The 12972-nt window shown below is 42.5% G+C and overlaps 1 protein-coding gene across 1 annotated transcript; it reads right to left on the bottom strand.

Moving 5' to 3' along the window:
- Window positions 1–4438: 4438 nt before the first annotated feature.
- Window positions 4439–12719, bottom strand: POLR2M (RNA polymerase II subunit M). The gene is made up of 4 exons (XM_032341456.1): window positions 12498–12719; window positions 9945–10589; window positions 7311–7515; window positions 4439–5583 (listed from the first exon to the last, which is right to left on the bottom strand). The coding sequence occupies exons 1-4, from the start codon at window positions 12608–12610 to the stop codon at window positions 5437–5439; spliced, it is 1110 nt and encodes a 369-aa protein (XP_032197347.1). The 5' UTR covers window positions 12611–12719; the 3' UTR covers window positions 4439–5436.
- Between the last annotated feature and the right edge of the window lie 253 nt (window positions 12720–12972).

Here is a 12972-nt window from a genome sequence, read left to right as displayed (position 1 = left end):
TTTATGCTGCGCCTTCAGAATCGCTTCTGATTTGTGGTCTGGCTCCGGTTCAGTATTACCCGGCGCGAGGTTTGTCTCATCCGCCCGGTATCAAAGCTCCCTCACTTTAGCCAGAAATTAAAATAATAGCTTTCAGTTTCTCCTCCCTGTCAAGGAGCTAGTCAGTAACGCAATTTGCCATATTTTGTAGATGACTCTATATGCTCTCCATTAAAGCGGGATATATAATCCCTTTATTTATTTAGTGGAGGCAAAAAACAGAACCTTTCTTTCCTGACCTTACTTCCTTTTAGCACTACAAACTGTCGTGAATCCTGCAAAGGGACAACTAACAGATCTTACCCACACGTCTGAATAAAGCCTAGGATACCTAAGGTACTTTGCCTCGCATCTCTTCTAGAAAGTTTTACGCAGACAAATGTCGAGTGAGGAGGGAAGAGTGAAGATCCCAGCAGTGACCAAAGCAGCCATACACAGTTCTAAGATGATTAAAAACAAAACACTCCGAATACAAAGATTACCAGAACAAAAGCTCTTTTGTGGTGTAAGTCCTAGAGACAGGACAAATGCCCCCAGAGTAATCTGAGCTCTCCCCTAGCATTAGCACTTTCTAAAGCCCACATGCAACTTTGATTTGTGGGTTTGTGCTAGAGGCTGAGGCCTTACAGCCTGGGGCCCAGAAGTTTTGAGGGCTGAGTTCTTTGCTCGGCTGCCTCTGAGTGACCTTGTGCAAATAACTACCAACATCCCAGGTACAGGAGAGGGAATCCTGCAAGCTATCTGCCTTCCACCCTGACTCACACACCTCTTGTGTCACCAGAGATGTGATGTGGATAGGACACAGGTCCCGTGCAATTACTCTCTTAGAGGTGACTGTTACAGAACGAGATTAACCCTCCAACACCTCCCATGGTTCTGTCGAAGCCCCATCTTCACTTGAAAACGGAAGGTAAGAGTTCAGGACCGCAGAGTCCATTTTCCTACTTTAAACCTCATTTTAATATAAAAGAAGTCTTCCTTACTGAAAAATTTACTTTAAAAAGTTAACTTCTGTTCACCTGCAGCTCAGATGAAAACGTGTCTGCTATGTCTGTACCCTTTTGATTTGACTTGTAGAGGCAGCGCGGATTAAGAGCTAAGAGAATATACAGCTTGGGTTCAAACCTTATCCCCAACACTTACTAGTCACTGATCTTGGGCACATCATTTCAGGTCCTTATGCCTCAATTTCCTCTTTTATAAATGGGAAAAAAAGGTACTTTTGGAAAATAAAAATCCAATCATGTCACATTACAAAAACAAAACCCCTCACTTGCTAACTCTTCTCAATCAAAACTACATAATACTTTACGGGCAATAAATCAGTGTTCTGAATTTTCTATGTAACTTGTACAACCCAAAAATAGTCATTCTAGTTGAAACAGTAACTATCTTTGATAAATGGCAAGGTTCCAAACCTCCTAAGTTTCCAAGTACATTCTGTTAGGAATAAAAAGTAAATTGACTAAGGATGGGATATCAGTTTTTTAAAATGAATGGAGATTTGCACTACCAAGGGTTTCTGGTTTGTTTTGTTTCACAAGAATTCTAAAATCTATGCGAAAATGCAAAGGGCCAAAAATATCCAAACCAGTCTTAAAGAATAAGATGGCAGGCTTTCCTCCAAACCTTATCATAAAGCTACCAAAGCTATCATGGAGTAATATTAATACCAATAGAAGAACAGAACCAAAGAGAGGACCCAGCAAAGTAACACAGACATGCACAGATGTTTGATGTGTCCCAGAAATATACCACGGAGTATGGGACAACAGGTTGGCTACACAGAAGGCTCCTTCCTCACACCATCACAAATAATTTCTGGATAGCATCAACGACACAAAGGAAAGGCAAAACTACAGAGCACTTTCTAACTAAAACAATTTTAAAAGACAGTATTTTCATGACTTCAGACTAGGGAAAGGTTCTCTTTAAAAAAGACACTCAACCAAAAAACCTGTAAGTTTGCCATTAAGAATTTCTGTCCAACAAAAACAGTGACGAGAATGAAAAGTAATCCAGAGAGGAAGAGGATATCCGCAACCAACATAACTAATGATTAGTATCAAGAAGGCACCTTACACATCGGCAAGGAAAGGACAGCTGACACAAATACAACAGAAAGATGAACAAATGTTTTGAAGGGACACTTTTCTTAAGAGGAAATCCAGTGATCAGTAAACAAGATGCTCAATGCCATTCCTAACTAGGGAAATGCAAAATAAAACCGAAATAAAGGTCTACTATCAAAACATCACACTGGCTAAGATTCACGTCTGGTAATATCAGGCGTTCATGTACTGCAACTCTCGGATGGGCTGGACCCTGGATGGTAGGAATATTAAGTGTTGAAAATATGCATACCTTGTAATGCACCAATTGAACGCCAAGGTAAATACCCAACAGAAATGTTTATGCGCACAAAGATGCTCTCATTGCAGCATTGCTTGTAATAGCCCCAAGCTGAAAATACCACGGGAAGTGCTCGCCACACCAGATTGAAGTGGGATTGACGGAGTGGCACATTACACAGCTATGAGATGAATAAGCCGCACTTACGCCACATGAATTTCATAAGCAATGTTGACTGAGTCAAAGACATCAAACACACATACAGTAGGATTCCATTTTTGTAAGGCATAAGTAGGCAAAACAAACTAACTGTATTATTGCCTATGTAACCGGTACAACCATTGTTTAAAGAGGGGTCAGTATTACTCTAAAGTCAGGAGAGTAGTTAGCTCTGGGGGATAAACAGCATACCCACAGGGGACATGGGGACATTTCAGAGTCCTGGCAGTAGCTTTTCTGCATCTGGCTTGTGATTACATAGCTGTTTGCTTTACCCATTAAACTGCACACCTGTTTTGTGTACTTCTCTGGAGGTTATATTGGACAGAATTTAAAAGAATAAGGGAGAAATTGTATACCAAATATTAGCCATAATTATTAAAATAATGCAGGAAAAACTACAAGGCCCAGAAATAGGCCCACAGTACAAGACACATGGGAATTTAATATCCTATAACGACAGCATTACAAATCAGTGGGGAAATGGTGGTTTATAACATTGAACCAATTGGTCAACTCTCTGCAAAAATTAAAATTAAATCTTACCTTATATGGCTTCCCCAAGAAAACCTGAGATGGATTAAAAATTTCCTTTTGAATTAAAGAGAAGTATAAAAGTGAAACTTTTAAGAAGTCCTAGAAGAAAGTAAAGATGAATACGTATCCATCCTGAGGCTAAGGCAGGCATGCTCAGACGTAACCACAAAGGCAGACTTCTGAAGAAAACTACTACACTGAGACACCACAAACTATTACAAAGAAAATAACACACTAAAACAAGAACATATGACAAAAGCTGGACATCTTAATTCATCAAGAATTTATAGACCAATAAAAACAGCACATTGTCCAAGAAAATACAGTTAAGATATGAATAAGCAATGCTCAAAAGAATGAACATAAATGGTCAACAGACATGAAAAATCACTCACCCTTCATTAAGCAAAGAAACATAAATTTAAAAAATCATCCTTTCCTGTGATTATTCAGTTAGCAAACGCTTTAAATAGCAATTTTCAGTCCTGGGAGTTTGATATTGCTTGGAGAAATATAAAGGGACACAGTCTTTGTGGTGAGTGATATAGATCAAGAATCTCAAAAACTTAGCTATACTCCCAACTAGCAATCTCACTTGTAGAAAGGTATTTTCTGGAAAGAAAGAATTTTTGTACAAACGTGATTATCTTTTAAGATGTTGACTGCATTGTTTATTACAGTTTACGCTGCAACAAACAAACTGTTAAACAATAAATTAATTTTAAAAGTTAGGGCACACCCATAAAATTGAATATTCTGGAGCTATCTAAAATGCAAAGTGTCTACTAATGGGAAAATGTTTACCATACATAGAGCAGGCTATAAAACAACTGTGCCGTATGACTGCATTATTGAAAATAGAAACATATAGAAGAGTATGTAAAGTAGATATACCCAAATCTTAACAGAGGCACTCTCTGGGTGATCTGACGACAGGGGACTGTGTGTCCACGCATGGGACCCCTTCCACATTACTTGGCTTTCCAGAAATGTATCATTTTATTCTCTAAGGAATAATTCTATGTTGTGAAATCCATTTTTTATTGTTTTTTAAAAGGAGAAATAATGAATTTGTTAGCTCAGTGTATTTGCACATTTTTAGGGGGAGGGCAGAAGGGTGCCAGGGGAGGGGTGGGGGGAGGGGATGGAAAGCACCAGCCATATCTGGAAGTCCATGCTGGAAAACCCAGCCCTTCCTGGCACTCCTAAATGTGTTTGCAGGAAAATGTCTTATATGAAAGTCTCTTTTAAAGCAAGTTAAACTTAATTAAACACCCATAAAACATCACCATTAACACTGTGAAGTTGCTCTAATATTTTATTCTTCCTTTCAGCACTGTTTAGAATCTCTAACATATTAAACAAAGAAATCTCTGAAAACCATGTAATCCTTGAAAAGTACATAAATGTGTATACATATGAGACTGAGATTTCTGTAGCCTATATATGGCTCTTGCGGAGTGGGGAGAGGCGGTGTATTGACAATTCAATTGTAGTTTAAAAAAATTTTGTTTTCTTACCAAACTGAACCTGTCACCTCTTAGAGCAATGAACTCAAGTCAGGTCAAGCCTAAGAACAGCTCCTCCCTTCACCTAGTCACCCTAGACTTTTCCTGTATCTTGTGTCACTTTGGGCAAATATGATCATCCAGAAAGACCGTCCACCCTCCAGCACCAACTAAAAGTACTCCTATTGCTAATCAGAAAGTAACATTCTTCCTAAGGGAAGACAGAAGAAGGAAACAAACATTTCAGAATCCTCTAGGAGTGTCTTCCTAGGTATTTCACATCCAATTACTTCATTAACCCCATGCAAACATGCATAAAATTTTCTGGGCTGCTCTCTTCATTCCTTAAAAAAGGAAGAAACTTTATGTTCCTAATTCATTTTAGGTGATGCCTGGGGCAACCAAGTATTTCACTGACAGACATGTAATAAATGCTACTCCACAGAGGTAAGAGCCAGGAAAAGAGCAGTTACCTGCTTCATTTGGCTTAGAAAAAAAAATCCTGTGCTCACTATGTACTAAAATATCAGACCAACACACAACATACTGCAAAACTTTAATACAGAATGGTTAAAACACAATATTCAAATATTAAACTTTTTAAGCACATGAAAGTCATCTTTTGATAAGACAAACTGGGCTGTTTTTATAGCTACCTTTGTGTAACTTTAAAAAATTCCTTTCCTCGACAATGTCTGACACCGATCTTGATACTTGTTTGAAAGTCTGATGTAGGATCATGACAACTCAACAAGCAGAGATTTACATCCCACTGGCATCTTCAGAATTCATCTCCAGAGGACTGATCGTCGTCTTCATCCCTCACTTCTCGGTACTTCCTTGAAGCCTCCCCTTCGGGATTATAGCTCTGCATCTTAATGTTCAGTCTTTCAGCTAATTTTTGTGCTGCGAGTTTGGCCTGCATCTCCTTAAAAAAAAAAAAAACAAAGCAAAACATTACATATTCACATCCTTTCCATACAATTTTTTCAGCAGGAAGTCATTTAGAGTGGAAATAAAAGGGCATACAGCTCCCTCAGTGCTCTCTCTAGCAGTGTGCACATCTTGAATTGTGCCTACCACGGATGGGCGGGGCAGGCAATGCTGGTGAGGGCTACGGCCTGCCACAGTCGTGGTCAGACGTCCATTCACACACAACAGTGCACTGAAATACCGCACCTCTGCATGGGAAACCGAGGAACCTGCAGAGCGCTATGAGTTACAAACATGAACAGAGTTTCAAGTATGTGGACACATACACGTGTGCATACACACTCACACAGCAGTTTCAACTATCAAGTGTCAAAAATCACTAATGCTGTGTGGATTCTCCAAAAAAGAATCTTCTTTCCTCAATGAAACCATGGCTTTCAGGCTTGAGAGTTGTATTTCAATGTCACAATGAAATCAAGAAACCAATACTTTTAAAAAGCCGACTATCCCTCTCCAAATTAAGTTCCCATGAAAATTACTGTGACAGAAAGTCCAAGCAAATTTTAGACACTGCCAATGTGCTCGCAGACACCCAACGAGAGGACCACAGGCTGATGGCAGGTGGCAATGCCCATTTTCAATCTGGCTCTTTGCTTTTCTCATGCTTTTGCCCCTACCACTTGAACCTCTTGGTGTCTTTCCCCTCAGGCCATGAATATCCTGGAGACGCAGGACTGAAGTGGCAGCTAACAGCACTCTGTCGAGGAAACTGGTTTCCAAGGAGTTGAATTCAACCTACAGATATCTCAGGACAGGCACTCAAGATCGTAAATAATTTAAAAACCTGTTCCCCAAGGGGAGCTTCCTTGCTACTCAAGGAAGCAAAATGGCTTTTAAAAAGGAGTGCCTTGAAAATGCCAATCCATGCCAACTGCGCTTCGGTGAGAAGCCAAGTCTGAACAACAGCCTGGTTTTGTCTTGACTGGCATCTACTATCTGATTAAAATCTACGTAAGCAAGTCTACGAAGCTAAGCTGCTATTCTGCGGGAGGGTCAAACTATTACTGTAAGTACATTGGACGCTTTCTTTTCTCCCTCCTGTCTTCACCTATTTTCTCCCATCTCATTATTCTATACACAAGCTGTCCATATACACGCTTAAGGTGCAGAACTCCCAGATCTTTGAAGTAAATGCTATACAAAATGAAGTTAATAAAAGCGGCGATTCTTCTGTCTTCACGAGGGCCTGCACACCATGCTTTTAAGCTCCGTGTCCAAATGCCTGTTGGTAACATCACACCACTCCGATGTTACGCTCTTCCCTGTCTGGCAGGAGACAGAAACCTGGAGGAGGTTCCCTGATTCTTGGTTAGCTTCCACCACAGAGACCCTCTCACATGGGGCTTACGAGGTGGAAGACAGAGAAGCATGGCTCCTGCTAGTCTGACAGCATGGGCGTGAGACTGGGGAATTCTGCAGTGGTCTTCCCACATTTCCTGGCAAAAACCACTCCGCTGTTGCACGTAGCTGTGATCATCTCCAGCTGCGTCCTGCGGTTCTAGCAACTTGAAGACTCTCAGAAAACCAGAGGCTCACATCTGAGAGCTAATGGCAAGAGCTGACCATTTCTCAAGCACCCTTCTATTAAGTCCTATCCTCTGTGAACTCCTGATGTAAATTCTGACTTGGCAGCATTTAAGAAACATTTAAAACTCTACATACCTCATAAGTCTGTTTCTGTTGTTTCTGAAGTGCCAAAGATTCTTCTATGGAGAGCAGCTGTGCGGGCATATGGTGAAGTGGCAGAAGCCGGGCTGCTGTGACATCATCAAGATGCTTCTTATCCCTGAGCTGCCTTTCTTCCGAGGAGATGGGAGACCCTCTTCTCTGCCAATGACTAGATGAATCATTCTGTTGTGAAGGTAATCTGGAGGGCAAATTTGTTATATCATCAGACTATTTTCTTTTTATAGACACATTTACAACATTCCCACATAGAAGCAGCCTTTAACCTTAGCAGTTAATTATCCTACAAAGGTAAACATAAGTAGTTTCCAATATTTATATTCGTAAAGACCCTTCCTGTTTTTAGACGTATTTACTCCAGAAACAGGAGTATTTAACTTGGCACCTTTTTGGAGAGTAATAGGACAATCTACTGTTTCAACAAATAGGGAGGCTGATAAGCTCTCTGCATTATCCTTTGCTCTTACAACCTTACACTTGAACTGAAGCCATCTTTCCATCTTTCCCTTCCAAAACGTGCGCAAATGGGCTTGCTGTCCAGTAAACAAACTTGTAAACTTGTACACAGTTTCCGTGCCGTAATACCACCTGTAGAACACTGAGCAGAGGTGGTGTTCACACTATACATACTGTCACACTGGAACAGAAAGGAAACCCTAAGTTCTAATGGAGGACAGGGAGGCTGTCAGAAGTTTTTAAAGAGTGAATTTTGAGGAATCTTGAAATAATAAATGCTCACCATGTAAATGAGGGGAGGAGGGCATCCCAGTGGGGAGTGAGGGGCAACATGGTGTGGCGCAAAGGGAGTTCAAGGGGTGGTGTGCAGAGGAAAGGCCGTGAGATAAGACTGGCAAGTAGACCGGGCCCAGTCCTCATCAAGGAGTTCTGTGTAATGGGTTCAGATCTGCACTGTACGAATTTCACTCTGAGCAGTGGAGGAGATGGACTAGAGGAATTAAGCCTAGAGTCCAGACCAAGCCAGTTTTAGCCCAGGAGAGGGAGAGCCTTCACTCTGAAAGGAGGATGCATCTAAGAATAATTAGAGATGAAAATCAACAAAAGATACTGTCGGTCTTTACGGCTGGCAGATAGGGAGATGAAGCAAAAGACACGTTGGGAGAAAAAAATAAAGTGGCGGCACTATGAATTTAGGGAATATGGGAGCAATCGTGGGAAGAAATGCGTTCTACTCTGCACATGGTTAAGTCTGAGGTGCCACAGAACACCCACATGGCAGGTTTCATGGTAACTGGCCATGCAAATCGGAAGCTCTGGAAACACCTAAGCTAGAGGGAGGTAAGAGGCAGCTACCAGCACCCAGGAAATACAGGGTGCCCAAAGGCACAGTGGAGGCCAAAGACAGAATAGAAAAGGAGTCAAAGGCTGCTCATCCATGGCATCTCTTGATCCACACGAGTCCAGGCCCAGCCTTTCCCCATCTGCTCTAACTACACGGGAGGCCTCTGGCTCTCCCCACTCCGGCTTCTGGCTAAAGCACCACAGGAAAGAACCAGGGTCAGTGTATCCTCTGACTGACTAGATGCTGCTTCTGGTTTTCTCTTCCTGGAAGTGAGGAAATACACCTCACTGCACACAAGATGAGAGGTTACTCACTTTGTACATCAAGAGTACAAACATTACTTTTTATTCCTACCTAAAAATTAATGTAATTAATGTAATTCATCTTCCTGGTTTTTCTAGAGAGAATAAAATGTTTTCAAGTTAAAAAAAATGGCAGGGTTACACTTTAAAGACTCTATAATAATTCTCTGAAAGTTTTAGGTATTTCTAAGTAGAGCTTCTCAGCTTTTCCAAGAAAAGTAGTAGTGATTCCACTTTGTGCGTAATGTAAGCCTGGTAATTACAGACAGGTAGGCTAAATACACTGGATACTCCTTGACGTAAACGTTACATCTGCCTACAAGTAAATAAAATTCCTTTCTCTTCAAAGAGCTTTTCTTTTTCTGGAAATCTCAGAAACAAAACTATGACAAGGAACTCAGAAGCATGGTTCGTTTACCCTCCTGCCCCAATCTGTTTTTCAATTTCTTTAACCCCTTCCTAGCTCTCTTCCCCCTCAAGTTGTTATGATACAGTTCAATGTTCTTCCAAGTGGGTAGGCCTTGGGTCTTCACCTAGATCCTGAATTCTTTGAGGAATGGGATCTTTACTTCTGTGCCACCCCAGCACCAGTTGCTTACCTATAGTGAGCATACAAACATCTTTCACTGTCAAGTCCATTGGCTTCTAAAGCTCCTTTTCCCTTAGCTTACAGTCTAATCAAAGGGGGAGCTACATACCAAAAAATTATTGTGGAAAATAGTCATAATAAATTCTCTCTCCGGGTTTAATATCAAATGTTGGCTAAGCCCACCCTGAACTCTAATACTCTACCTGCTATTTAAACCCGTTCAATCATTTGGCTGAAAACCTAAGTATTTTTCAACACGAACCCTCCATTCCAGCCAGGCTATTTCCACAAGACGCTCTTTGCTAACTACAAGTAGCTCCCACACAAAAAAAGTCCACTGAACTGAAAGCATTCTTCCAATTTTTTGAGTTTAACAAATAGTATGTGCCTGTGACAGGCCTGTTTCTGATAGTACTTACACATTAGTTTTAAATTTATGTAGTGGGGGTACTGGGTTTTTGGCTCGAGTTTCTAGCACTTCCATGAAATGAGGCTTCTTCTGTGCCCCACTATCGAACCTTGCCAAGTTCTCAGCACTCCTGTTCTCTTCTGAGTGCTCTTCACCTGAGTCCACAATTGTGATCCTCTGTAACCTATTAATAAACAGGCTGTCAGAGCTGCTCAAATTATCTTCTGCTTGACTTGAAACACGATGCTGAAGGAGACGCTCACCAGCTGCACAGGAGGAAGGCGCGCTGGCTCTGCTATGGGAAGCTGGGCAAGCGCTCACTGTGTACTCAACTTCGGGAGCCTCTTCATCGCCTTCGTGAGGAGGATGTACAAGTCTCCGCTGCTGGGAGGTGGTTTTAGATGACTCGGTGTTACTTACAGAGGAAGAGCCACAGACTAGCGATGAAGTATCAAGTATCCGGTCAGAACTCTGGGCCGTTTCAGTGTCCACATCAACAACTGCAACTGCTTTTTGCCGTAGCTTACAGTCTAAACTAACAGGATGAAACAGTCCACTTTTTCCTCTAACTTCACATTCGGCAATGGCAGCTTTCACTTTGGCAACAGAGTCTAAGATCTTTTTACCTTTGTCGGGCAATTTGCAAATGAATTTTCTGTTGAATGGAAAAAAATGAAACAAATATGTATCTGTCAGAGCCATGTTTTCAAACTTGAGATATAAAGACAGAGCATTATCCTCAAAGTGAGAAAAATCTATCTGTAAGTCAAAATCTGACCTCCAACACCCTCAGAACAGGAATGAAATAAGTCGTCATCTAAATACCCTAAAAAAAAAAAAAAAAACAAGGGGATGCAGGAAAAACATCCTTCATATGCCTAATTAGATTTTCAGCAAAAGTATTTTAAACATATAATACTCTTTAATATACTCCAAAACTTGCAGTTTTTACAGTGAGATGTCCAAGACCTTCGTGGGGAGGGGAGGTGGATGGTTCTGCAAGGCCAGAATTATTTTTTTAATAACACTAAGTCATAACTTGCCATTTCCACGTTCATTATCTTATATGGGTACAGCAGAGATTTCCAGGGGCCACATGATATGTAGTATCATTGCTCTGATGGCTCATGATTGTGTATTCTTGTGTTTTAAAGATCTCCCACCTAGAATTCCTTTTTTTTTTTTTTTTTAAGATTTATTTTGAGAGTGAGAGAGAGAGCAAGTGAGCATAAGTGGGAAAGGGAGAGGGAGAGAGAATCCCAAGCGGACTCCATGCTAAGCATAGAGTCCAACTCGGGGTTCCATCTTGAGTCTGAGATCATGACCTTAGCGGAAACCAAGAGTGGAACGACTGTGCCACCCAGGTGCCCCTCTCACCTGTAATTCCTAACACACCAATAAACATCAGTAGATGTAACACACATAAAACAAGAGCTCCCTGGCATGCTCAGTAAGTCTTAACAGTATAAAGGGGTCCTGAGGCCAAAAAGTTAAGTCCCTGCTATAGATTAAAAACCCATTCTCACAAAGTCAAAGTACTTGCCCTACTAGAAAGCTCCTAAATGATCATTTTTGCTGAATGACTTAGGTTTCTTTTCAGATTCTCTTTTCTTTATCCATATAAGAAACGGAGGGAAGAGTACACCTCTGGCTTTTTATTCTTTCACACTACATTCCTTCCCACAGTTTCAACATTAACATCCCTCTGCAGTTGAGATTCCTGTATGTCCTCAGCCTTCTCTCTCCGGGTTCTCAAGACCACTTCTCCAGTTTTTAAGTACATATAAACTCTCCCCTCAACTCAGCACCCCCTCCCTAAGTAAAATCAACCTCAGATCTATTCCCCAATTTTTGTTCTTATTAGTGGTTCTCTATACAAGCTGGAAACTTCAGCCATCTCCTTCATCTACACATCCAAATTACTCCATGCCTGATGTAGTTTTCCCAGTCCCACAATTACCCTTCTACACCCCCTGGCTGGGAACTTCTCTGAAAATACCCTCCAGCTGTCTTCTGTCTTTCATTTCTTCAAACCTTCCGACACCAAGCTGCTCAACTAAGTTTCTTTCACGTTCATTGTATTGTTCAGCTGCTAAAGTCGTTAAGACTGCCAGCTGAATGAGACCAACTTTTCCTGCTTAATACAGCACTCTCTGTCCCATTCCTTCGCTTTCCTACAGGTCCTAGAGATGAAACTGACAAGATGCTTTGGAGACGACAAGGGCGGCATGGGAGGCTGGGGTACACGGGTATTTAGGATACAGACCCTCCCTTCAGGGAACCGTCACAGTGGCCGGGTAATTAAAACAAGGAGCTAAGGGAACAGCTGAAATCCCTAAGCATTCCGCACGCTAACCATCCGCACGGGCCGTAGGTACGTGCCAAACCAGGGCGCAGCCGGCTTTAAGGCTGGAGGCCCTCTACTCGCCGGCGGGATCGAAACGGATCTGAGACAAGGTCACCTTCCAGGGAAAGGAACCCGGTATGGAGGAGGGGAAGGAACGCGTCCCAGGGACACCGAACCGAAGAAGCCTGGCGGTGACTCGGCGGGACCCAAGCTTACTCGTTGCGCAAAAGTCTCTCCTGGCGCTTCAACATCTCCCGCAGCTCTGCCAAACTCCGCCGCCCCAAGTCCTCGGGAACTTGGGGCTCGAAGCCGCGGGCCAGCGAGCACATTCTGCGGGGGCTGAGGCTGGCGAGGCGGCGGGCAATCGGTTTCCTCAGCAGCCCCCGCGGCTAGCGCCGGATCCGCCGCCGGCGTGGACTCCGAGGTACGAGCGGGAGCCGCCATTTTCCCGGAAGAACGGGTCTTCTTCGAACCGAATCGAGCTTTATTGAAACACCGGAAACAAACACGGGCAAGGAGAAGGGGGGCGCCGGGAGGAGAGGGAAGGGGCGGAAGTTCCCGCGGTGTGGGGGAGGCGGTGGGGTCCCGCCGCGATTGGGCTCGCGTTTACGCGGGTTGTGTTTTCTCGGCTTGTCGGCTCTTCACGTTTATTCAAAAAAGTGTTGGCTAGCGCCGCTGTGACCCCGACAAA

This window comes from Mustela erminea, chromosome 5 (assembly GCF_009829155.1).
Source record: "Mustela erminea isolate mMusErm1 chromosome 5, mMusErm1.Pri, whole genome shotgun sequence".
Taxonomy (NCBI): domain Eukaryota; kingdom Metazoa; phylum Chordata; class Mammalia; order Carnivora; family Mustelidae; genus Mustela; species Mustela erminea.
The sequence above is the reverse complement of the archived record's forward strand: the minus strand, read 5'-3'. Positions and strand labels throughout refer to the sequence as shown.

Bases quoted from the DNA above. Each gene is read 5' to 3' on its own strand.
- POLR2M (XM_032341456.1), bottom strand. From the start codon at position 12,610: ATGTGCTCGCTGGCCCGCGGCTTCGAGCCCCAAGTTCCCGAGGACTTG. The intron at 10,590-12,497 runs GTAAGCTTGGGT...TCCATTCAACAG, and splicing joins GAGAGACTTTTGCGCAACGA to AAAATTCATTTGCAAATTGC. The intron at 5,584-7,310 runs GTATGTAGAGTT...TTTTTTTTTAAG, and splicing joins AACAGAAACAGACTTATGAG to GAGATGCAGGCCAAACTCGC.